General features: G+C 34.2%; 1 protein-coding gene, 1 long non-coding RNA gene and 1 pseudogene across 3 annotated transcripts; 1 reads left to right on the forward strand and 2 right to left on the reverse strand.

The window, feature by feature from the left end:
- Positions 1-994: 994 nt before the first annotated feature.
- LOC141451220 (uncharacterized) lies at positions 995-2,386 on the reverse strand. The gene is made up of 2 exons (XR_012456633.1): positions 2,231-2,386; positions 995-1,303 (listed from the first exon to the last, which is right to left on the reverse strand). It is a non-coding gene; the product is annotated as an uncharacterized lncRNA (long non-coding RNA).
- A 7,980-nt stretch (positions 2,387-10,366) lies between these two features.
- LOC141451223 (uncharacterized) lies at positions 10,367-19,560 on the reverse strand. Of its 2 annotated transcripts, XM_074122442.1 has the most exons (6): positions 19,426-19,560; positions 19,137-19,299; positions 18,502-18,995; positions 16,610-16,751; positions 12,422-12,770; positions 10,367-10,957 (listed from the first exon to the last, which is right to left on the reverse strand). In XM_074122442.1, the coding sequence occupies exons 4-6, from the start codon at positions 16,637-16,639 to the stop codon at positions 10,788-10,790; spliced, it is 549 nt and encodes a 182-aa protein (XP_073978543.1). In that variant the 5' UTR covers positions 16,640-16,751; positions 18,502-18,995; positions 19,137-19,299; positions 19,426-19,560; the 3' UTR covers positions 10,367-10,787. The 2 variants fall into 2 exon arrangements, with proteins under 2 accessions (XP_073978543.1, XP_073978553.1); XM_074122452.1 differs by lacking the exons at positions 18,502-18,995; positions 19,137-19,299; positions 19,426-19,560 and adding an exon at positions 18,347-18,469.
- Positions 11,724-11,939, forward strand: LOC141446412 (U2 spliceosomal RNA; annotated as a pseudogene).
- Positions 19,561-27,439: the final 7,879 nt, after the last annotated feature.

The following is a 27,439-nucleotide window of genomic DNA, read 5'->3' on the forward strand; positions in this document are numbered from 1 at the left end:
TTTTTAGCAAACTCTTATTGTTTTTAATACTATTTTTAATTAAAAGCTCGTCAACATCTGAGCTCATCGGCGCCAAGAAGCTTTTCTCAATGTATTTACGGCCTGCAGACAGTTTACTCTCTTTGCAGAGAACACTCTCCATCACCCGAACGGTGAACTGTAAGAAGCACCTAGAAAGAGAAAAAAAACTGAGGGCCAGCAGCTGGTTTCGAACCCAGGATCTCCGAGTCGGAATCCAGAACGCCCACCAATCAGCTACTGCTTTTCTTATATATTTTATTTTCTAAAGAAAAAGTTCGCCACATCTTACGGCGTAAAAAATAAAGTTTTACCAATCCTAGAAAACAAAAAAATAAAACATGGTTTTATCTCCGAGAAAAAATCTGTTCGACTTAACTTTCACCATAATTCTTACCAAAGATTCTACGTCATTAATTTTCTTCAATTTCCACATATCCGGAACATATTTACTTCTTACTAACTTACAGCTTGATATTGACGCAACAGTTGAAATGAAAATAAAGAGAAAAATTTCCATCCTTTTCCTAGAATTAACCCTAAAAATAATTCTCTCCTCTTCCCACAGCAAATTAAAGTTATAGACTAATACGAGTGCGATCTGTGTGCGCAATCCGGAAGCTATTTTTGAGAAAACTTGAAAAATCCAATCAGTAAAGGTTGCGGACTTTTCTTTAAGCTCAGAATTTTAGTAACTCATTCAATCCTCCTTAGAAGTAGGTATATAAGTAATAGAACGGTTCTTATCGCCGAAATGGCACTTAAAAGCGAACCTTTATTACCTATTCTCCGAAAAGTGTTGTTGATTGAATTTACCTTGGCAACAATGTTTCCAACAAAGGTTGTTTTAACCTAAATGCGTAGTAACCGCGGAGATTACACAGTTTATCGAAAATCGTAAATAGCAATTTGGAGAAACAAGGCTGAAAGAATATGGTGACGAAAAATATCGTATTATATAATGAAAACAAAATAATTTGTTTAAAAAAAGTATATTTACATTTTTATTCATTTATTTATTTTTAATTAAAAAATAGAATATTTTCGATTGTCTTTATTTTTAATCAAGTTTTCATTTTTTTTTCGAAAGGTCATTACTATTCAGGGCGTTTACATTCGCACTGGGTATACCCTGGTTTATGTTGGGGCTGCCATAGTAAGTGTACAAACTGTTGGTCTCAACGTCCACGTTAAGCGGTCCTCTACTTTGTAAGATCGTAGGGCCTTCACCACTCACTCCGGTCTCTAGATATACAGCCATCATGGTTGTCCAAACTAATACTGACTGCTCAAACAAAAAGAGAAAAAAGAAAATAACTATTAGCTTCTTGGCAAATGTAATATTTTTTAAATTGTTAATATTACAGGTTCTGTGTCTTCTGTTCTGATTCTTCAGGTACTCTGTTTAGACTAATGGAAACCATAGGCAGCATTGGTGGAATAGGAGGAAACCAGAGTACACACTGAGCATTTGAGGCAGAGGTCTCAGGTGAAAGAACATAACAAGGAAGATGAAAGACAACAAAGCCGAGAAATGGATGCCCTTCTCCTCAACCTCGTGTAGAAGAAGACACAACCAAGAAGATGGTTCATCACAGCTTCCTTTCATCAATTGTTACAAATTTTGTTTCTCAGGTTACCCCATGGCGGCAACAACTTCGACCTGCTTCACTCTAACTTGCTCCACCTCGTAGGATTAGCACTCTAACCTCTAAGCTCACCTGATACATACAGAGTATGTGTAGAACAATTTGAGTTGAGCATACCCGCAGGCAAACTCAACATAATAAAGAAACAAACCCAACGCTTTACAGAGCCAAACAAGATATTTTTTAGATCACCGAGGATTTGACAACAGCCATCACTCTTCCAGACTTAACACCAAATGGCGGCATCTTTAGCTTATTGTTGCATCAAGGGCAAGTAACTTAGTAAAAAAATAAAACTTTCAAATTTCATCACTTAAAAACAATTACACACTTATTCAATAGTAGTGAATAAGTGTTAATCACAATAAGAACCCTCTCTAGAATAAAAAATATGTTCAAGTACTTCACTCGAGCTGTTCATAAATAATTATATTCTGATAAAGAAATTATTGATTAACAAATGATTGACCGTACCTCAATACTCCCAAAATCATTCAATTAATAACGGTCGAAAACAAAAACTATCATTGATTAACAAACAAATAAGTGAAAACAAAACATACCGTTAAACTGAACTTCATAATGCAAAACGAAATTGTGTCTTCGCTTAGGTCAACTGATAGCTGAGTTACAAACCATATGCAGTAACTTTTTTTTAATTATTTAAATACTATCCACTAACTTTTAGCGACATTAAGAAACTAACGAACAGCTGTGAAGGTTAATTGGCGACTTGAGCAAAAGCAGGCTAAGGTAATTTAAAGCAATAATGAACTATACATTTTTTTTATGAATCTAATATATTAAATTTCTAATATTTTTTTTTTTTTTTATTTTTTTTTTTTTTGTTTACTTCATTTAAAATATTCCTAGTGACTACAAATAAAATATGGATCTCTAATTAACCTAATAGTTCATTAGCTGATAAGACCTAATCGCTTACCTACAATTAAATAATGAAAGTTGAGATAAAGGTCCAGGATAAGTGACTGAAATAATGTTTAAACTAAATTTATGAATAAATGAGACTTTTTCCACAGCTGAGATGGTATTAATCCTCGATCTCTCCATCTTGTGAGTGAAGAAGACTTTTTTTTTGAATCTCCAGAGAGAGGACATTTGAAAGCAAGGGTATACCACAAACACCAAGCGAGTTGTTAATCACTGAAGCATTTTAAGGGACTTTTAGTCTTAATACCAGAATGGAAAGGAGCATTGAAGTTCCTTAGTGATTCATGTGATTGAATGGTTCACGGATGTGTAGAGAACCAGAACAGATTAATAGGCCTGAATATTCGACAAAGATCAGCTCCTCCTCCCAAGAAGAGCTTAAGCAGGAGGAGGAAGCCAGTCGAGCTAAAGTCTTAAGTCATCCATCCACTCCAATTCATCCACCAATTTAGAAAGATTGCGGAGTTGTGGTCCTAGAAAGTACCAGTGCAGTTACCAGATGTGAAGGAAGATAATACTTCCTCAGATTCTGAACCTTATCAGAGATCTTGTAGGGAATGTGTTAGCGGGTCAATCTTACTGGCACCAATAGCAGGGCTCAGTAGATCTTATGAAGATTACAGTGCAAACATAAATAAATAAATACATTTTTTCTGTTCCAGGACAGTTACATCCAAAACAAATTACGTCAAAATATATATATATATTTTTTAAATACTTTACATTTCTTAAATATAAAATTCAAGTACCTAATCATTCCTTTTATTGTAATTAATAACTTGACATTATATTTTTAAAAAATCGAACAGATTAACATCTCAGAGAATTTTCATGTCCATAGCCCTTGAAGAATATTTAAGGTAATGTATGTTAGTTAGAGCTTGAAAAAAGGTTATGCCTTTTTTACAAAATAAATGTAGGCAATGTCTACATTAGACAAACTACAATCGGTACAACTTGAAAAATAAAACTTAACAAAGTAGGGCAAAAAAAAATCTATAAAATTTAAAAAAAGTGAAAAACTGAACCAAGTTTCTGAACCAACTGATCTAATAAGATGATAATCCGTTCAATATATATAATGTAACTATAACCATCTTGTCACCAGATTTCGCTTGGACATGGTTATTAATAAATGATCTATTATTGTTCAAGAATCTGCATTCTCTTTTTGGCCTTAAAGCATTAACGAGGCCCGCAAAGTTAAGATAATATTGTGATAATGGCTTCGATTCCCCCAGGTCTATGCCTTGGATTTTATTTAGTGGTTAATGTGAGAAATTTATCGTAAAGTATGTTCGCTAGTCGCCTCCGTCCTCGACACCTAATTTGGTATTGGAAGTTAAAAATAGGCAAGAAGAAGCATGAAGCTTTGTTTTATTATTATTGAAGCGGATGCAAGATTTTCTCTTTAATTTTTTTGTTGTTTTTTAATATTAATGATTATAAATGGTTGGACCAAAAAAAAATGTATATGTATGTATATATGTGTACACATTATATTTAATATTACGCAATTAAGTTTAACATGTTCTCAATATTAATTGTTTTTCTTAAAAGTATTGCCATTGCCTGCAAAAACATCTGCACTTGGTACAAGCTGTAATATCGTTGGACTTCCGTCATAAGTAAGAATATGGTTGGATATTTTGTGAACATCTAGAGAACTTTTGCTTCTAATTATAGTGGTACCTTTGACTTCAATTTTATTATCAAGAAAATGTACAGCCACGATTATCGACAATATGAATGATGCACACTGATGACACAAAATGAAAATGGGTATTAATAAAATGATAAATAAGATTATTGGAAACGCAAGAAAAAAAAAAAAAAAAAAAATATTCTGAATAACTTACCACAGAAGTAGACTTCATAATTATTAAAAGTTAGATATCGTGTTAATGGTACGACCCGAATTTTAGTTATACTAGAGCTCAATTTTGTTCATTATGGAATAAGGTAACAATTTTTCTTTAATTAAAAATGTTCAAAATGGATAGTTTTAAAACCTTGGCCTAATTCTCTTTTGCATACTTAAACACAAACAAGGCCAAGGCTACTTTTTCTTTTTTAAAAGTCGATTCATTTCGAGGCAAAAAATGAAAGAAAATGAGACTTTTTTTACCCCCCCAAAAAATCTTAAAAATTAGATAGCAATAAATTATTTGACGATAGAGTTTCTTTCAGAATATAAATTTATTGAAGTGAACACAATATAACATTAAAGTCAATTTTAGGGAGGGGGTGGATTAGCTGATACTGGATTCCAAGGTGGAGATCCCGAGTTCGAATCCAGCTGCTGTAGCCCTTAGATTTTCGTTTCCTAGGAGCTTCTTACAGCTGACTGTTCGGTGTGTAGGACAGTGTTGTCTGTTACGGAGACCTGTAGTGCGCGGGAAAAAGCTCCGGAGGCCAATTATCTCAGATGTTGACAAGCGTTAAGTACAAAAACAAAAGAGAAAGTCAATTATCTTTTTATTATAATCAAGATATTGTATCGGAGAAAATCGTGTAGAGTTACGATTGTTCAAAAAATATTTTTCTGTTATTAGGTATCGTAGACGGAGGCGACTAACAAACTTACTCTACTATAAATTTCTCATATTAACCATTAAAGGTAAAGACCGGGAATTGAACTACAATAAATCTTAGTATTGACTTCTTATTGGATTTGACATACTATTGAAGAAATAGAAGAAGGAAAATGTTTTACATTATAAAGCTTATAAATCAACAAATACTGTGAGCATAAGACGATTGAATCATTGGTGAGGTTTTTCGAGTGAAATCCAACTGAACTGAATAAATTGATTCAACAAAAGTGGCACTTTCGGTTGGCTGAGCTTTTTACCAGCTTTCGAGAAAAATTCAAATTTGAACCATCTGCGATTTTCCGTTTTCTCAGCTTGACTAATTTCTGAAAACCACTTTTTTCTGACTTAAGGGACCTTTCAATGGATATTTTTTTGTTGAAATTGACACGTTCGGAACACTTTCACTAACCTAGTAAAGCAAAGTAAAGTAAAGTGATGTCTATTTTTTTAGGCGTGCTTTATGTCCAACTTCCAAATTAGGTGTCGTAGACAGAAGTGACTAGCAAACATACTTTACTATAAATTTCTCATATTAACAGTTAAAGGTAAAGACCGGGAATTGACTGCTTTGCTGGTCTCGCCTCTCCTGGCTAATGTGGCGCCTTAGTATAGCGTTGAAGAACTTTATATCAATCTGATGATATTTTAAGGCGTTATAATGGATATTGATAAAAATAAATGAATCAATAAAAAATATATTCATAATTTTTATTATAAATTATTCACTTTTCTTTTCTTTAATTTAAAAAGCACTTCCAAAGCTGAGGTCCCATGACCCAGAAACCTTTTTCAGTGCACTACCGGCCTTCAGACAGTGTTCTCTTGTCACAGACAACCTTGTCTTTCACCACCGGAAGCGAGCTGTAAGAAGCTCTGAAGAATTTATTTTCTTTTATATTGATTGTTATTAAACATTTCAGCACTTATGTCCGAATCTAATTGATTCGCATCCCCAGAACCATTGACGCTGCTTAGCTTGTTTCTATGAATATTTAAGGTAACTGGTCCATTTCTGCTCATCAATATGGTCACATCGGTTCCATTGATTGTATTGATAAAAGCAATCATCAACAATGTAGTTGGTAAAATCAGCGAATACTGTTGGCAAAAGATAATATTTACTTGTTAAAAATATTGACTAAGAAATTGTTTTTGGTCAAAACAGAGAAACAAATTCAACACAAATTTATTGATGGAAAACAGATTTTAAAAAAATAAATAAAAATAACGATAAATTTAGTTCCATAACCCAAACTTTGTAAAACAAGGCGTTGTTGCGTGGTGGTATATAACAGATTAAAAGATTATGTTTTATTCCTTCAAAAAATAAAAAAAAGTTTGACTCCTTGAAGATTTTATTTATTTATTTTTTTTTGTTAATATCGTAAAGAAATGCCTATTTTTTATGACCTTTATGGCGGGCTTTATGACCAATTACCGCTCCTAGTGGAGGCGGATAGCAAACGTATTTTAGAAAAAAATGTTCATTATAACATTAAATAAAATACGAAATCCAAACCCAGAATTGCAATACATCTTCGCGAGCTTCTCTTCTAAACCGCTCGGCTATCATTCGGTAATTGGGGAACGAACAGACAGAGGAATAGGGGAATAGTGGAATGTGAGAATGGCCTGGCAAACCTCTCATTCTACCGGGACCCTTCTGTTACAAGCCTAAGTCCGTTCTTAAGGAATTCGAGGCCCAATGGTCCAAAACTATCGATTAGAAACAGGCGAAGGAATTTATTTAAGGGCTTTTGCCCATCAATCAAAGTATTGCTGATTCAACATCACAAAGTCCGTATTTCAAACAGCACTTTTGTGGACTTACCATTTAAACACTTTTTTTTTTTTAAGTGTGGACTTAAATAGTGTGAGAAAGCAATGAAATAATAAGAATTAAATTAAACTTACCATTAAAATGGACTTCATATTGCTTTAACAAAGTTATGGTATCGGCTGTAAATGGAAAGCGTTCAATTACCTTTAATGAAAATAATTATCAGAATTTAAAAGGTCTTTTCTTTTTAGTTAATTGGAATTTTTAATGTCCTTAACATATGTACTTAAATTTTTTAAAGAAAGGGAATTCTTCTACACTTCACTCAATGAATTAATTAATCATTGCATTTTTCTTAAGTTGTACTTTAGGAACTAAAGTGCTGCTGACCAGGTCTCCAAGAAAGCAATTACGGCCATAAAACTGCTGTCAATTAGAAATCCCCAACCGAACAGAGACCACCGGACTAAATCGGGAAAGTACCTCTAACTGAATATAGCACTTCCTCAGCACATCCTGTGACTGGCCGAATGGCTCTTAGCTGTTCAAATCCTATCCATCAGTCATCAAGAAAATAGGAGTTTCGACTTATTTGTTTTAGAAAAGTCTACCAAAGTCGCTTATCTCAATTTCAAACAAAGCATCTTCTCCAAATAAGGTAGTTTCATAAAACTATAAATCAATTTGGCTTACCTTGTGTTCGAATTCAGGCAGCGTATTCACGCGTGCGCGATTAAAACAGTTATCGCGGGTGGGTGCAACAGGTGAGTGTTGAAGTGGGGACGAGTGTGCCATCCAAATTTAACCGATGACTTAGAGCAGGGATGACCAACTTCTGAATATAAAGGATCGAATTTCGCTGAAAAATTGGTCGCGATCAACTTATTATAATTTTGATATTTAATACATACAAACATTGAATAATGGGGGAAAGGGTATAAATATATTATTAATAATATTTTAGAATTTTTAATTGAGAAGTAACTACAAAAAAAACAAAAACAGATTTATATTTTACTTTACAAACCTATCATTAATAAGAAGGGATCATAATTTGGGGTTCATCCAGGCAGAGATAATGATGAGGAATCATCAATAACCTTATCGCCTCGAGTCAGCTACGATCATTATCACTCCGCGAACGACTTGTTCGCCATACCTTTCCTAGTACTATTGCAATCCAAATGTAGAAATCTCTCTCATTTGTAGAGCTGATAACTGTATGTCACTTACTACAACCAAATGCAGTAGACCTGCGTAAGACTTTTAAACAATTTCTGTTCAAGTTATTCTTGATTTTAAAGCCAAGCGTATGCGGTTTGTGCATCATTTGCTTCACGCTTTACGACAGCCCATAATTACTTTCTCTTGCTATGACTGACTCCTTAACAAAAACTTACAGTTTAAAATGTTAAGTATAAGGGTTGATTAAACGCCAAAAGGTACACAAATCAGCAAGTACCCAACTTCATTAATTCATTAATATTTACGTAATTTTACTGCATTAATATTCATTAATATTTTTTAGAATTTATTAGAAGTCACAGACCCTTATGCTGGCCATTTTCGTCTACAAAATATATGTTCAAGTAGCACTGTAGATTGACTGTAATATCTAGTTATTTATAATAATCAAACTGTTAATTACAGGTTAAAAAGAAAAACGTTATAAAAAATTAAAAATAACTGTGAGTTATTTGTGCTCACGAATATTTCGGTAAGACGAATTCAAGACAGTAGCCGACTCTAACTTTGTATTTTTCTACTTTAACATGCATGTACGTATATATGATTTATCAGAATTATAAGAAAAAAATATTATAAATGAAGTGGCTAGCATAAGGGTCTGTGACATCTAATAAATTCTAAAAAATATTAATGAATATTAATGCAGTAAAATTACGTAAATATTAATGAATTAATGAAGTTGGGTACTTGCTGATTTGTGTACCTTTTGGCGTTTAATCAACCCTTATACTTAACATTTTAAACTGTAAGTTTTTGTTGAGGAGATTTTTGTACCTTTTGGGTAGATTTTCTTTTTGTCCATTTTGCAAAGTTACATATCTGCTTTACAGATTTTTTTAAATTTGGAATAAGCAATTCTATCATTATAACCTGATAAGGTGTTAAGTCGGAACCGTAACTACCACTGGAGAGATCTTTTTAAAGAATGATTATAGTTGCGGTCCCCCAAACCATGCTCAATAACAATTTTTTTTTGAAAAAGCATTTTGAATAACATAGGAAGGAATTTGTACGTAAATAGCAAAATTAAACTGCGTTTTCAGTACTTCCTTTTAAGAGAAGTAAGAAAAATAAACTGCGATTGCAGTACTTCTAGGCAAAGAGGCAAAGATTTTTTAATCGAACGACAATTCATTGATTTAAATCGGTTCACTCATAGATAATTTAAACGATTGCAGAATTTCCTCTTAGTAGGTGCAAGAGCTTGATGGCACTTCACAGCCAAGTAGAGGAGCTTTAACAACTTATTCGAGCTGAATTTTATCAAAATCGGACTAAGCGTTATGGAAATATTGGTAATAATAGTTTTAGAAAGGGCCTTACTTGGGTGGGGCAAACTCCCCTCCTTATGAGGCACAGCGTTCAGACTTTTAAAGTGCAAATCTGTACAAAATTTCGATTCGAATGACACTTCATTCATGACAATCGGTTCTCGTGTCGATAATTTGAAACGATTGCTATACTTTCCCTTAACAAGTGTAAGAGCTGATCGCCGCTTTAATGTTACGTAGAGGAGCCCTAACTCTATCATCCTACCAATTTTTTTCAAAATCGGGCCAAGATTTTCAGAGTAATTAGTAACAATAATTTTGGAGGGGGCCTTACATAAAGGGGGCTAACTCCTCTCCTATTCGATGTACAGCGTGGAGACCCCCAAAAGGCACATCTACATAAAATTCCGAATCGAATGACACCTCATTCATGAAAATCGGTTCACGCGTTTAGGCGCTACGTTGTTTACAAAAAAGGTAACAAGAACAACAACAACAACAAGAACAAGAACAAGAACATTTTTTGAAAAAGCCGTTTTTGCTCATTTTCGGCAACTTTTTTCTCGAAACCTATAAGATCTGGGTTGTTGCAAAAAAATTACAGTTATAAAGGAGGATTTGCCCTTTATTTTAAAGAAAATTTGGGAATTTTATCTTTGATAGAAAAAGAGAAAAAAATTGTCAAAGTTGGGTGTTTTTCAACGTTACGCTTTTTCGTGCAGTTTTTGATGATCAACCCTTATACAACTGTCCTACCGGACAGTTTTAATAATGAAACTTGCAGCTGGTAATCAATTGGTCATCATTTATAAGGTCTAAGTAAAGTAATACAAAGGTGATATAGTATGAAATTAAGTATGTATAATTGGGTGAAAGTAATTGGAGTAAATTTACATTTTTTCCTTTACATAACTAAGGTGCTACTTAAAAGTAATAAGGAAATTGATAACATTTTGCTAGTTTTATCACATAACTTAATAACAGTTTGTTTTCTACATTTTACACCTAATTGGATTTTATCATCAATTGCGTAATTCAATTAGATGAGGCAGTATGAAACGTAGTCCGCAAAAATATGTATAATAAACTGGTACATCACTTGTATAATTACTCTGCAACAGCGTCTTTGCTGCAATTACATTGCTACTTATAATCTCATTACTCTTTCTTTTTTTTTTCTTACTACAAACAAAACTATTGAATTTTTATAATATTCGTTGAATTTTAGCAAAAATAACAGTTAACATTCATAACGATTAGTTTCTATTCTTTCTTATTCTTCATCTAGTTCTATAGACTGTTGGCTATGCACGTCGCCTTCGGAGAGCAGTTGAAGGGGCCCTACTTGGGCAAGCAGGTTACTGACCGAATTTAGTAGGTCAGTAATCAGTCCATAATGTTCTTGCTTTCCTTTTCCTGAAGAGGTTTTGCTGCCACTTTTTCCTGTAATATAAGTGATGAGCGAATTTTAAAAACACTAGAACTGAATTATATATTCTAATAACTACTAGTTAGGGTTGGAACTATGCCAGTAGTTTCGGGTTATCTTGCCCGCACTTTGAATATCGTCGCCAGTAACTCGAAAGTGGATATCGTTACATGCGAGGTGGTCTTGTAAGAAGGGGAAAGCAGTATTAGATGCGTAAATGGGTCCACAGAAGTTCAGAATGTGGTAATTGAAAATAGTTACTGCGCATAAATAACCTTGAAAATGACCCAAAAATAGGAAGACCTATTTCCTTAGAGAGGAATACCGGAAATGTAGACTAGATCAAAATTATGATAAATTATGTGAAACGAATTAAGAAAAACAATTGGATGCAAGATATCGTCAAATGATTTTGAGAGGGCGAATGAAGGGGTTGGAAGAAATGTCAAGCTCCCATATGTTCTGCCGACTATTGATGAAGACGTTAGAACGCCTCCAATGTGAACTAAAAGTTCGCATACCCGGGCTACTAGGTTTTTGTTTAAAATAAGGATATTAAAGTAAAGTAATTGCCTATTTTTTCAGGCAGACTTTACGTCCAACTACCAATTAGGTGCCGTGGACGGAGGCAACTAGCAAACATACTTTACTGTAAATTTCTTACGTATTAACCATTAAATAAACTCCAAGACCTAGACCTGAAATTCTACCCAGTACCACAATACGAGTACATATTAGCTTTACAGGTCTCGCCTCTATCCGCTCGGCTACCGTGGCGACTTCGCTTCTCGGCCTTTTGGCCAAGATCAAAGTGTAGTATCTGTTCTTATCAGCTCCATAGGGGCCCCAGAAGAAAATAAGGACAGCAATGGACTCATAAAAGGAATTAATTTTAATCATTTTTGAACAAACACTAAGATGTAACTTGAATTCAAAATCTGTACATCACATTTGCGCAGACACAAAAATATTTCTTTTTTTCTATGAAAACAACCCTTTTTTCCCCCCCTCCATGGACCGAAGTTAAAACGGTTTATAGTCAGCAAGGGCCTAGCCCCTCAGCCAGTGAGTCTTTTTGCAGTTAGCACATGGGCAAGTACTTTGTAGGAAGTACGTCATAGTAAGGTGCGTCTCGGTAAATTTTCTACAATCGCTTTCGGTGAATGACTATTCGTTAGATTTGGATGCATAAACTACTTCAAAATAACTAGGTTTAGACAAGCACAATTTGAGCTATACACCGCATGACAACGGAAGAACGGAAGTCAGATTAGCATCATTCCAGGCGGAATACATCCATTTCAGCGGTAAACGCAGCCTCATATTTAAAATTCAGTTAGCTTAAGATAACCCTCATTGTGTTTGTCTGTCATTATAAGTGTCGAAATTGTACGCGAAATAAAAAAGATTAGAACTACGTGGTGCGTGATTATTATGGTATCATTTTATTCTAATATACTGATGTCTATATTATTTACCTGATTGTTTCCCCTTCTTATCTATTTTCTGCTCACTGTTGATATCACCTTTGGATAATAATTGAATGGGTCCGATTTGCCCTACTAAATTCGTGACTGTTGATAAAAGGTTGGTGAGTAAACCATCACATTCATCAACTTCTTCTTCCTCCTCCTCCTTCTCCTCTTCTTCTTCTCCTTCTACACCTTCTGCTTCCTCTTCTTCTTCAGCTCCACTAAGAAGCCCCTCTTCAGTTCCTTCCGCCTCCATTAATTTAGAACTGTCATTGTTATTGTCTGGACTTAATAGACCACCTTGCACGTTTAACATAGGTAAGTGCGTAGACAGCAGATTTATTATTAGAAACACCTGTTAATTATATGATTATAAATTATCATAAAATGAAGTTTAAATTGATGATTATATTATTATATATATTATATTGAAATTGGAAAACAAAACATTTTAGTTTAACATTTTAGGCAGGAGTCTCAGGAGCCCCAATTTCTCCCATGCAGGGGGAAGACAGACAAACAAACCAAATCCACAGATTTCCTGAAAATTCCGAAAAAAAATTATGTTCCCACAAGAACCAATTATGAAAGATCCACATTCAATAATTCTGTTAATGATGGTGGCCAAGTATTTATTAATTTTTAACGCAGATTAAATTCGGAAGTAAATCTTTGAACGAAATTTGATGTAAATTTCCGTAATTCATTCCAAGATTTAGAATAGGTTAGGCTGCAAAGTCAGCAGTTAGGCATGTATTTAGTTTTTTGGTGTTTCTTTTAATTAGACTTTTGAACTGTTTCATTATTATATTATACTTCGAAGAGCATCGTCCTGTTTTCTACTAAAAGCTCTGAGTAACTTATTGGCGAGAGAGAGAGAGAGGTGCGAGAGGGTGAGAAAAAGAGAGAAACCGGATGAGAGAGATTACAGGAAGGTACAGCTTAAAATGTTTAAAATATGACCAACATTCTGAAGTCATATATACTGCATTCTTGACGGATCTATTCTAGTTTCCTTGACTTCCTTGTATGCTGAAAAGTACGTGACGAAAACTGATTAAGACGCTTTAAGCATTTTCTAGTGTTTTTTAGCAAGAATGATTCACAAGGCTGTGATATCCCTACAAGTTTAATGAGGGTGATAATATAACCACATCAGCACAAAGTTTCTTGTAGAAATGGCTAAACCACTTTTGTCTAAGGAATAAGACTAATTAGGACAAGGAAAAAAGAGCTTAATTAAAATGTATTTTCCAAACAGCATACCTGAAATATGGCCATCAATGATTACGTTTTGACAACCGGTTGCCAAACACCAAATAGAACTAGTTAGCATATCTAGAAAGATATTTTTATAAAAACTAGGTTAATTTATTATTAGATATTTTACTAGAAAAATAATTTTAATTAACTACTTATGTCAGTTAAATATAAACAACTAAAAATTGTGCAATTTCCTTTCTAATTATGGTTACCAATAGTGCTTTATTTTTCACCTTAGCAGGCAGGAAGTACACGAAAATGATGCCAACAACTTCCTTTTAACTTGTTATACTGATTGTATTCACTAAAAAAAAAAAAATTAAAACTTGATTCCTTAAATCTATTAAGAGAGAAAAAAAATCATTGTTTAGTTTCACTTTAAGAGAATTCCAAGTGAATTTGTAGTAATAAAAAACAAATTATTAATAAGTATATTAATATAAAAATTAGAAACTGTAAACTAGTTTAGCGAAAAAAGGGAGTTTTCAAATAAAGACGACGTCTAAGTAGGCCAGCAGTAAATGTATCAACTGGGCTAGACCTTTTTCTATTCTTTCATAGCGAAAAACGTTGGAAAAATAAGGAACTATGTGCTGTTTTGGCCAGAAAAATGGTGTTTTCCCTTTGTAAAAACCATGGCTATCCTGGACAACATTAAATATTACAACTAGAGTACTTTTTCTTTCTTACAAAGAGAATAAAGAAGGAAGGCAGAAAAGACTAATGCCAAATTCAGTCATCATTTCATCATCGATTTGGCTTTATTCTCTTCTTTCTGCTGGATTAATGAATCATTCACTTAAAAAAATGTACAATACTTGAGAATAACAAAGGAACAATTAGAAACTGTGAGCTGTTTCTGCGAGATAAAAAGTGTTTTCCGGTAAGGTCGTCGATTAAAATAGGCTAGTAGTAAATGTTACAACTAGGGTAGACTTTATCTTTTCTTTCATTCCGATAAACGAAAGAACAGTGAGCTAGTTTGGCGAGAAACTATTTGTTTGCCGATAAGGAATTCTTACCAATTGTTACAAATAGAGTAGACCTTTTTCCTTTCTGTTATTTCGAAAACAAGGGAAAATTGAGGAAATATGAGCTGCTTTAGGGTGTTTTTCGGTAAAGACAGCGGTTAAATAGGCCAATAGTAAGTGTTACAACTAGGGGAGGAATTTTTATTTTCTTTCATCGCAAACCACGCAAGGAAAACAAGAAACTGAAAGCTAGTTGGGTGAAAAAGGAAGTTTTCCAATAAAAACAAAGGCTATGGAGGCCAGCAGTAAATCAACAGTATTTACTTATTCTTTCAATAAGAATAACAAAGGAACAATCTGGAACTGTGAGCTGTTTTACCGAGTAAAAGGGTGTTATCTTGTAAGGACGACTACTATAAAGGCGTTTGTAAATGTTACAACTGGGGTTAGACATTTATCTTTTCTTTCATTGCGTAAACGAAGGAAAAATAAGGAACTGTTAACTAGCTTAGGGTGTTTGCCGGTAGGAGCAACGGTTAAATAAGTTGTATTTTTATAATAATTAGTCTTGTAGTCAGTTTCTCCTGAACGTGAGTAGAGAAGATCAGTTTGTAGTCCAAAGTTAAGCCGAGAATCTTGAGGTGGTTAGACCAATTATTAATTATTAATTTGTCTGTAAAAAAAAAATGGATTAGTAAAAAGTATGGCGTTAGTCTTTTTAATGGTTTATTTTGATTGTCTGTTTGATTTTCTTCATGAGAGGAGATTTATGAGGGAGGATTTACTTATGTGATGAAAATGATGAGGACCTAGATCCTTGAGATACGGACTGCTGCGATAAGATAAAAGTACTTATTGCTAGATGCTAAGAGGAATTGATTTGACATCGTCTAAGGATATCCAAAACATTCTTTGTAAAGATCTGCACAAACTTGACAGACAGCCTTTAGTTGGATTGTTGTTTTGTAAAACGGGGCAATCCAAATCTTGGGTAGAGGTTACAGACTTCGGTTGTAGTCTAGTATAGGAGAACCTTTTTAGAAAACGTTTATCCTGTTTCATTAACTACAAAAACGTTACCATTCAATCGTTAGGGAAAAAAACTAATGTTCTTTTCTGTTCAATTACTATTAAATTTATAGCATTTCTTTATTTTTATTTATTAATTGATTACTCTTATTACTTTTATTAAAGATTTTTACAACCGCGAAGTGAGTGCCCATTGTGTGTGCACTATTCTTCCTAAAATCCTATTTCTTAATAATGTACGATATTGTATGGTATTCAAAATTTAAATTGAAAATACCACTTCAAGGAATTTTTCTATTCTGTGAGATTTTTTTGTGTGTGTGGGGGGGAAATCCTGCCACTTCCTGAATCATTACGTTTAATAAGAAAGGGATAAGAAGGATATGTGACTAGCACATTGGATTCCCTTGCGGAGGAATTAAATTTTCCTTCCCTAGGAGCACTTGGCCGGTGATGGCTAGTGTTGTCCATTATGAGAGATCACTTACCGAAGACCGGCAGTGCATTGAAATTGATGAAATTGTGATGGTTGAAATGCTGATTGTTGAAATTGCGCCAAATGATGTGACTTAAATTAAAAATAAATAAAAAAAATACGCTGAGCTCCAGTTGGGCGACATCACCCACAGATGATAATTTGAGTATAGACAGAGTACTTTTTTTAAACATTCAATTGCACCCTCCGTAATAGTTCAAAATAACGTAATAAATAGACTTTGTAAATGATAAATCTAGAAATAAAAAAAAAACTCTTTTCATTTTTCTTTTTTTTACCAAATGAAATACTTTTATTAATTAATTAATTTATTAATTCATGAATAACTGAAATAAATAAATTCCATTCTCTTGGAAGTGGACAAGTGGCAAAATTTGTCTCATTGCATGATTTGCGTAACATTATTGTCGCCTTTCTGTAGCAGAGATACAACACCTGCTTGTATTTTAGCCAGAATGTCTGCATTGATTAAAGGCGGCGGCACATCTCCTCCGCCTACGCTTGGTGATCCACTGGCATTTTGTGCTGAACCTCCTTGGATTGCAGCGAGCTGCAGTATCACCAGCACTGCTAGAAACTGAAATAAAAGTATTCAAGTTAACTAATGATCAGCAAAGAATAAGAAATCTTCTCGTGAGAGTTAACTACTCTTTTCAGAAGAGAGAAAATCGCTAGGACACTGGCGTTTTAATTGCTAAGAAGAATGATCTGGAATGTGACAAGATGGCAAATAGACTGTAAGTTCTGATGAAAGTTTTTTATAGGTGGGTTCGAGCGATCAGGACTTACAAACGGAATTTCTAGATCTGTGGGGATGGTTAGATTTGAAATGTAAAATGGAGCGTTTACGGCAATAGTGAGGAGAATTTTGGACTGAAGAGATTGAATTCTCTGAAGATTGGAGCGTTTCTTTGAACCCCACAGTTCGATACCGTACGTCCAGGTGGGTTTTGGTTTAGAAGTAACAGTCTTTTCTTACTAACTGAAATGAAGCCACTCTGCGAAAAAAAAAAAACAGCCACGTTAATGCTTTTTAAGCCTCGTTAAAGCCTACTTAAAATAAAATAAAAAAATCAAAAGTAATAGACAGGCTAAGTATGACTTTCCTTCAAGAAGTGTTAATCTTCTACAACCGTTAATTTTTTATCTAACAATCGTTGACAGTCGAACTTTTTTTTAAAAACTATACATAATAGATTTAGTTTCCAATTATTCTGGAATTCTTCAATGTTCATTTGTACTGAAGAAAGATTGTCAATCAGTCATAAGTTAACACTCAACAACAATCTTGACGCACCCAAAATTTCTGGTGGAGCTAACGGTTAAGTTAAGCCCAAAAAGGGTGAATGATCTCTGAAGAAGTAGTTAATCGGTTTAATAAAGCCTGTGGGTTCAGGGAAAAACGAAAACTATGCTTCCCTTTCTTTATGAATGTACTCGAAACTGCGTCTTACAGTGACGCAACAAGTAAATATGCTATGTGCAAAAAGTAAATAAAAATCAAATGATGACCATCATTAGTCGGTCAATTTAAATTGCCGAATGAATTGAATTCGAAGGATGCCTTGATTATTGTTTGACCAGGTGATCGCGAGGGCGTCGTTTGTCTACAAGGAGGATATGCAGTACAAGTGGCGGATTATGATGGACGGAAAGTTTAGAATGGAATTTAATACAGTAGGACTGGCCAAGGTCAGAGTGGATAACAAGAATTGCTCTCATAAAAAGGTACATCTGTGATTAACACTCGAAGAAATGACTTTCGCGACATCTATAATTGATCACAGAAACATAAACAAAACATACAAAGATGTCGTGGTCGCCGATGATTAGCAAAATATACTGTACTAATAAATTCTTATAATGAAACATTAAATAAAATCCAAGACCTAAACCGGGAATCGAACGCACTAAACCCACAATACATCTTAGCAATGAGGGCGCCGGAATGTGTTTTGTAAATCTAATTCATGCTTTGAATAATCCTAGTTGACTATTAGAACATTTCCTGATGAAAAATAAACTAATGCAGGAAAAATGACGCGCTTTTCAGAATTTTCTTTTAACTATAGTAAAGGAAAGTAATAAACTAAACATATTAAAATAAAGATAAAATGTTAAAAGCGACAAAAACTTGTCCAAAAAGATTAAAATAATCCGAATTTTACTTACAAAAATTTGCGACTTCATTATTTACTCTTTGAGGACTACTGTTTTTTATTTGAGTGAAATTTGGAAATGACTTTCCCTATATTTATATTGTATAAATATAGGGAACGGCCTTATATTGTAGAACCTAAAATTATTTATTGCTTTTATCTAGCTACCTTAATCATTAAATTGGAAATAATATGCGGCTAAATAGGTCAATACTTCTTAATAACATTTTATATTCTAGGCTATCTAAGCTTATTAAGGAAAAAAGAAAATATATGGCAAAAAAAATGATAAGATGAGCTCAATTTTGAAGAAAAATGTTCACTTTCCTTATTTAATGGGCTGTGGTGGTCAGCTGGCTTGAACATTATGCGTGCCGAGAGCTACAAAAATTGCTCGATTTTTACTTCCACCCTCTCTCTGTCTATTAGCATTACGATCATTGGAGAAAACCATTGTGAGGCCTTTTACGTTTGGAAATGGATGTGTTTTCCTCACCCGTGCAACTCCTCTCCAGCCTAGGATTGCCATCCTAACCCAGTCTGCCTCTTTCCATTTCCTACAGTAAGAATTAAGCATGTCCTTCTCTAACTTTCTCTTCTAGCTGCAGGTTTCCAACCCTTATTCCCAGCATGTAATAGCTCTGCCCCTTCCAAAAGTATTTCTGTACATTAGAAATTCTTTATTTTGGCAAGTAATATACAAATTTTGAAATAATATTAACAGCCATCTTTTTACTAAATATTATTTATTTACATAGAATTAAAGAAATAATTTTAAAAGAAAAATATTAATTTAACCTCACACTATATAAAGCAAATTTGGGTTCTGATTACATCAATTGTGTAACTGTATTGTCGCCCTCCTGACCAAGGCTCAGAACACCACCTTGAAAATTGACTGCAGCGTCTGCGTTGATCAAGGGCGGAGGCACATCTCCTGCACTTGCACTTGGTCCTCCACCGGTGCTTAATCAAAATTAATGACTTAAAATTTATTTAATCATTTTGATTTCAATAAAATTCAAGAAAGAAGTTGTTTCTAAATTAGCTATTAATTTCATTTCCTTCAAAGGAGGCAGAATTGTCACTTACTTCATGATTTGGATCACTTCATTGCTGCCTGTCTGGTAAAGAGCTGCAACACCACCTTGATAATTGACTGCAGCGTCTGCATTGATCAAGGGCGGCGGCACATCTCCTGCACTTGCACTTGGTCCTCCACCGGTGCTTAATCAAAATTAATGACTTAAAATTTATTTAATCATTTTGATTTCAATAAAATTCAAGAAAGAAGTTGTTTCTAAATTAGCTATTAAAGGAGGTAGGATTGTCTCTTACTCCATGATTTGGGTAACTGTATTGTTGCCTGTCTGGTAAAGAGATATAACACCCTGTTGTATTTTAGCCAAAATGTCTGCATTGATCAAGGGCGGCGGCACATCTCCTGCACTTGGGCTTGCGCTTGGTCCTCCACCGGCACTTGGTGGACTTTGTGCTGAACCTCCTTGGATTGCTGCGAGCTGCAGTATCACCAGCACTGCTAGAAACTGGAATAAAGTTGACTTTTTAGTTAATTCAAATGAAACCGCTTCAATGAACCACTTTTTTTCTTTTTTTTGGTATACCAAATTATTCTATTTATTCATTAGCATTAATCAACAATAAATAGTAGAATAAGAGAAAGTGAATTATTGACGCCTTCATCTACATCATCTACCTCTAACTGAAGGAATAACATTTTCATTACCAAAAACATCTTTCATCTGTTACCGCCTCTGTTATCAACAAATCTCTGATCTTGCACATCCTTTATTTCACTGATTATTGTACTATCCCTAATGTCACTGATTTTAGACATTGAACAACATCATTTGAAACTAAAATCGCATCGAGAATTTATTTTGATGGAGAAGTCCTATTGTTGGTGTAGTAAATGCATTGTAGTTTTCATACTAACTACGTTAGAAACGTTTTGCAATTGTGCCAAAATTGAAAAATGTTTTTCCCTCACCCCGCCCAAAAAAATTCAATTTGAAGTCTCCTTAGTTTAAAAAAGTGTGGGAGCGTTAAAAAAAAAAAATCCCAGGAGCTAATATTTAATATTTCGATTTAGTTCCATCAGGAACACTTCCTTTCCTTCACATACTAACAGATTCATCATTCTTTCAGATCGCTACTTTAGAGTGAGGAACGGCATTCGATTTTCTACACTCCTCCACGCGGGCTTATTGCGAGGAAGCATCCTTGGTCCAGTCTTAAACACAGTGTACCTTAATGATTTTCCCATCCATCCGGAAACCCACATACAGAAATACTGCATTAATATCTACAAGTCGAAATGCTGCTCATGCATCTTTACACATAAAAGAACACCTTGAACTTATCTCTTATGAATAAGGTTGAGCGAAATAATATCCAACAGATAACCTTCACTTTACGTGGATAACCTTACCATCCTTTGCCCATCAGCAGTAGAGAATACCGGCATCTACCTAAGTTCTTTACCTCGGACTGTATGTAGGCAGTATCCGGAACCCGCATTGAGTGTAAACAGACATGCAACCTCGTCGACTGTTGGGACGGTGATGAACAATGAACTATATCGGTACAAGAATTGCACAGCCTGATCTGAACGAAGGTAGATGAACAACGGACCTTCATGAAGCCATCCACCACTCAAAGAATCCAATCCTTCCAATCTAATTTCCTTCACCATATGCCGTCACTCTCAACTTCTTTTCCAGCACAATTTAACTCAACAAAGACAACTCTCCGTATTTGAGCTAATTCATGTTCAGTTTCCTTAATTTCTCACGCGTCTTGATAATCCTTGAAACAAGATGTCCTTTGTAACAACGTTTACCAAGCGACTTCCCTATTACTATCTAAAGAGTGCCAACCAGATTGATTCCCTCAACTTACCTCCCTGATTTTAGCGCTGAATCCTTAGGAAATCGGTGAAATCCAGTCACGTTTAAGTGAAGTATACAAACAAGTTTTACTTACAAAATAAAAAAGTACGCCCAAATGATTACTGTTAATTCATTGATAGTAAACAATGCTGAGACTGTTTCGGGCCATTATATCTAATCTGTGTGGTCTCCCAAACAATCCAACTGGAGAGAACCCGATGCTTCCCCAATCACAAGTCCTTCACCATATTGTCAACGCTCTCTATTCATATACAACTTTAACACATGTCCCGTCTCTGACCGATACAGGTTCACTTCCTTCATTTCCCATCCACCCGTGTCAACAATCCTACACAACATACTAACATTGTTAACCACAATGTTGATCACACGACCTCTTCCCAATTCCTTTCAAAGATTGCCAGCCAGATATTATTCCCAACATGCCAAATTTTGGTAAGTTCTTGGGAGGAATCAATTTGGCAAGCAATCATTCTTAAATGTTGAACAGTTTCTTCAGTTCTTAAGTAATAATAGTACTAAATAATGAAAGCTTTACTTACAAACAAGTTCAACTTCATGATTAACTGTAACAGGGCTAACAATAAATTGAAATTTAGAAATCTCGCGCTTTATATTTATGTCGTAAGAACGCAAAGTTTTTGACCATTATATAGTGGTCAAATTAAATTCTAATTTAGAGTTATATTGGCTTTTTCTTTAATTACTCACTATCTTAAATTTCGATAAACTGAATAATAAAAAAAAAAATCATATATTGGTTAATAATTGATAAAAAACTTATGAAACTAATTAACTCGGAATTTCTGCTTTTTCCTTAAAACCATATATATAGGAAGTAATAAATAATTTAAATAGAATCGTCTTGGAAATATATTTTATTAGAGAATAGGTACCTACCAGCGTTCGATTTAGAAAAACTCGCTTTGAGTAAGTAAGTACAGCTTTGTTAACATTTTTTCTTTCTTAGCTGAGTACCAGATAGCAGTGTAGCTGTAAATCGTTTACCATCTTTCCAGGCATCTTGAGGTCCTCAGATGAATCAAGGTTTCACTGGAGATTGGAGGAAGGTATACCGAGACTGTACACTATATCAACAGATCTATCGTTAGATGTCAAAATAACGGAATTGAAGCTCTAAAACTTGGCACTTATTGGGAAAAAGCCACTTATCAAAGTACTATTTTTTTCCTTAAAAAAAAGAAAAAAAAAGTGTGACTCTTCTAAATAACTATTAACTGTTTTATAGTTATAGTCAAATAACTATTGTGTTTTCTACTTCTTTCGATGAATGTACAAGTTCTTGGATGGAAGTAACTAACCGTTATGAAGAGTAACTTAAAATGTAAAGTAAATTTGTCTACAACGTCAGTATTATTAGTATGAAACAATAACATTCTCTGAGGTTATCGCTTATTTTTATCTGCACAAGTTAGCATTCCATCCTAAAATCAAAAATGAAATTTTAAAAAGGGGGCCACCCTTACAGTAACGATGTGAACAGGGTCCAAAGTTAGCATGATGAAGTTGCAAAATCATAATCTTACATTTTTCTAACTTTTCACATGGTTCGTCAGTTTCTACGTTCTTCATTGTACCGTCCTGGAATGGACGTTATGGATATAATCTCAATTTCTTTGAGGATACGCGAAATTGCCCGGGATTTTTTTTCGTTTTTTGCTCAGGTTTTCGACTATACCTGGCGAGCTGGATCGCTTTCTAAACTCTAGCGCTCCAACTAGATTTATCTGGACGCTTTTTCAATGTCGATTGTGGTAATACTTGCTCTACTTGTTTCCCAGTTCGTCCAGGTATTCCTCAAGTGTAGTGTAGTTTCCTAGATATTGCACCATTGATATTTTCATTGCATCTGCACTTTTTTCTCACTTAAGCCACGGCAATTAACATCAAAGAAAGACCCTCATGCATATCCTGTCCATGCACCCTTCCATCTCATATAGAATCCCTTGAGCCGTGGCGAACAAAATGGCGCATTAGCACTAATATAAAACAAACATTAAATTCTCCTTAATGCGATCAATCCTTTTACCCGCGTACCAAAACCTAACTTCTTGCCACCGACTTATAAAGTACTTGCTTCCAGGACTCTTCATGGACAAACGCATAACCTGGTCTAGTAAACCCATATACTAGACTGAAACGGAAAGAACTAAACAGACGAGTCAAACTTCTCTCTAGAATTTTTGACAAACGATCGAAACTTTCAGTAAACAACAAACGACTAATCTACACAATGATACTTAAACCTGCCTCGACATACGCAATGGGATTTTAGGGATTAGCGAAAGCTTCCATTATCTAGTCCATCCAATCAAATCACTCCGTCGAATCGCTAATGCTCCTTACTTTGTTTCTTACACTACCTTGCGCGATGATGTTAGTCAAGACTTAGTACACTGAAGCTACAATATCAAAACAGAACTCAAATTGTGACTTATTCATTGATCACAAACATGCAGTCCGAATGAAAGAGAGAGAAGACATGTTTCAAAAACATATATCCGCATTAGTAATGAAAGTTAAACTATCAATCAATCAATCTTTTTATTGCTTTTAAGATTTTCTTACAGCAAGGGTAGAGTCGATTTACAAAGTACTAAAGAAAGAAATTTACAAAATAAATTGAAATAATATAAATAATAATAATATTAAAAAGTAATTACAAAAATAAACAGACACTTATTGTTGACCAAGAAGAGTAAATATGTAAATGGTGGAGATAATATCATTTTACCTAAAGAAAAGAGAAAAAGAAACAAAATTAAAAAATAAAATAAAATAAAAAGTAAAAATAAAAATAGAAATAGCGAGAGAGTGTATAAAATAAATCAATTAAAATAAAACTACTACTGATTTTGCATAAAATTTTTTAGCTTTAAAGATTTAAGAACGTAAAAAAAGATGTTATTCAATTTGCTATAAGACTCTATTGTCAATAAATTTAGCATTGTATTATCGTCCATGGGGTAAAATATATGGTTGGAAAGATACATTTGTCTAAAGCAATTCAACATAGGGCATGTTAAAAGGAAGTGTTCTAAATTATCACATTCATATTCGCATAAGTTGCATGGTTGGTCAGGATTAAATCTATGTGAAACCTTATCAAGGAAGATTCTGCAGTACTTGTTTCCAAATAACCTCAATTGGCTGGCTACCCTTAATTTGTTTATATGGCAATGAAAAAAGAAATAAGATTCTCCAAGTCCTAAAGTGCTGATATTTCGAAAAACTGGATTATATGGTGATGTGACCGCCTTGGTTTCGTCTTTACAGATAAGGTTATTTTTAAAAGATTCTAATAGGTTGGGGAGATAAGAGGATAGGAGGTTGGGATCTTGAGATTTCCATATATCATCAGCTCCTATTTCAAGTAAATATAACCTAAGTTCATGGCACCAATTGAAGGGGATCTTTCGATTATCTTGGAGTTCCAACATTTTACAGTAACAAATTTTCGGAAGTCGATCATTCGGCATCAATAGAAGTTTGAGCCACCATCCTAATAAATATTTAAAAATTCTTAATTTGAGATGAACTCTTCCAGTCTCTAAACGAACGTAGAAATCGGGTGTTGATCGCGGGAGATGTAAAAGAGATTTCAGAAATTTTATTTGTGCCCGTTCGACTAGCTCTGCATATGGTGCGGCCCAGACCTCGGCGCCATACATTAAAACACTTGCGACCAAGCAATCGAACAAGTGAGTCTTGGACTGCCAAGTGTCACTCTTTACCGAGCTGAGAATATTTAGAACAAGAGGGACAGAAAGGGAACTTTTAGAGACAAAGTGCGTTGCAGAACGAGCAAATTTACCGGATGACGAGAAAGGGATCCCTAAATACGTAAATGTCTTACTGGTATTTACTGGTGAGCCTTCGAAATAGAGTTTTTTAACATTTGCTAATTTTACACTTTTTTTAAAAGGTACGATTACGGTTTTTTCCTTATTAACTTTTAGACCATTTTCAGAGCAATAATTTTCTAAAATTCGAAGTTTCCTTTGAATATCATGCCAAGAGGAACCTATGATAGCAAGGTCGTCGGCATAAAAAAGCATGAGCAAATCCCGAGAAGCATCAATAGTGACCCCTTGAGCACCATTGCTAGTGAAGTAATCTACTAAATCTGCAATAAAGATATTAAATAACAAAGGGCTCAATATTTCACCTTGCAGTACGCCCGTTGTGACGTCAATCTCCTCAGAGCGTCCCATATTCCCCTCGATAAACATCTTCGCGTAATTATAAATTTGTTTAATGACTCTGATGGCTTTCGCGCTCATACCTGTTTTAAACAGTTTCAGCCAGAGAAGACCATGCGGAACAGAGTCGAAGGCGCGCCTGAAGTCATCAAAAACAACATAAAGTTGCCTTTTATTTATTCTCAGTTGTAAATTTATCACAGAGGATAATGTAAATATAGCGTCAACACAGCCGCGTCCAGATTTGAACCCACACTGCTCTTCGGGTATGACACCGCTAACCTCAGCCCATTTCGATAATCTACTTTGCAACATCTGAGTTAATAATTTAGTTAGCGTATTTATATGAGCGATGCCACGGTAATTTAATGGATCCTTAGGGTTCCCCTTCTTGTGTATCATTTTCATTTTTAGCACACTCCACGATGATGGAATTTTTTCTTCTAACCAAATTTTATTTAACATATTAAGGAGATAGTGAATCCAGTTATCAGGGAGCCTTTTAAAGGCTTCATTTGGGATATTATCAGGGCCGGGAGTTTTATTGAGTTTAGAAAAAGCTATAGTTTCTAGGAGTTCATCTAGTGAAAATTCCACATCAATTAACAAATCAAAAGTGCTAATATAATATTCATCAGTAATCTCCAAAGGGGGGAAAACGGTGGAATAAAAAACCAACCAATCATTAATATTTATTTCATTAATTTTCTGTTTTTGGTATTTGTATCTACGTACGACAAGCCAGAAGTCTTTAGGATTGCGTGTATTTCTAAATGAGAGTTGAATATCAGCTGCATATCTAGCCTTAGCCAGTTTTATTAAACGATTATATTCTTTTTTGGCCTCTAAATATAATTTAGTTAAGTCCGGAGTGAAATTGTTTTTTCTGCATAACTTGATTAATTTATTAACTTTCTTTTTTGACTCGTAGCATTCTTTAGTGTACCAATATTTTTTGTAATTATTAGTATGAAGTGATTTCGGAATAGTACAGAGAATATCTGAGGAAATTAGCGATTCAGTTATGGAGTTAATGAAATTATTAGATAGATTATTAACATCGTCGCTCATATAATAGATATTATGAGAGGAAGATAAATGTGACGTATATTCTTCCCATTTAACTTTATCATCCCTTTTCAATATTATTTTAGAGTCCATTCCGTAATTTGTTTGAAGTTGGGATGAACCCAGAGAAAATTTAACTTGGCACAATGAATGGTCTGATGTTGGAATATTTATTATCTCAAAGTCAAAGACTAATGACAAACATAGTGTATTTACCCAAACTAAGTCAATAACACTGTTGCCATTTTGGGAAATATAGGTATATTGGGCAGGGGAATCGCTGGGTGAACGACCGTTCAGCACTAAAAGACCTATTTCTTCCATTAACTGTACCAATTGGGTACCTCTTTTATTTAATTTCATATCTAAGGACGATCTATAAGAATTAAACATGGTATTTTCAAAAATTTCTTCATCAATTAAATTTAAATCAGCAATCCTAGCATTGAAATCGCCGCCTATTATAATGTTAACATCACCATAAATTGTTAATAAATCATTGAGTTTATCTTTAAACATATTTAATATAATATTATCATTTAGATCTGGTTTCAGATAAATTATGCCAATAATAAATTGATATTGTTCAATACTTACAAATAAAAATATCCAGTAACTAGTTTTATTAATAATATTTATTGAATTGGAATATTTAGAATGAATGAACATCAACAAGCCGCCACTAGCTCTTCCCACAGAATGAACCTTGACCGCCTCACATAGATATACTGAATAATCTTTCAAATATGTTGGTGCTTTAAATTCACTTCTATGTTCCCATGTTTCACACAGACAAATAACATCGTTTTTCAGTAGCAGTTTAACTTCCTCGTTACTTAAATTATATAAAGAATTGATTCCATTTACATTCCAAAAAGCAAA

Source organism: Rhodnius prolixus, unplaced genomic scaffold, assembly GCF_049639745.1.
Source record: "Rhodnius prolixus isolate KJV_2025 unplaced genomic scaffold, Rpr scaffold_1, whole genome shotgun sequence".
Classification (NCBI taxonomy): domain Eukaryota; kingdom Metazoa; phylum Arthropoda; class Insecta; order Hemiptera; family Reduviidae; genus Rhodnius; species Rhodnius prolixus.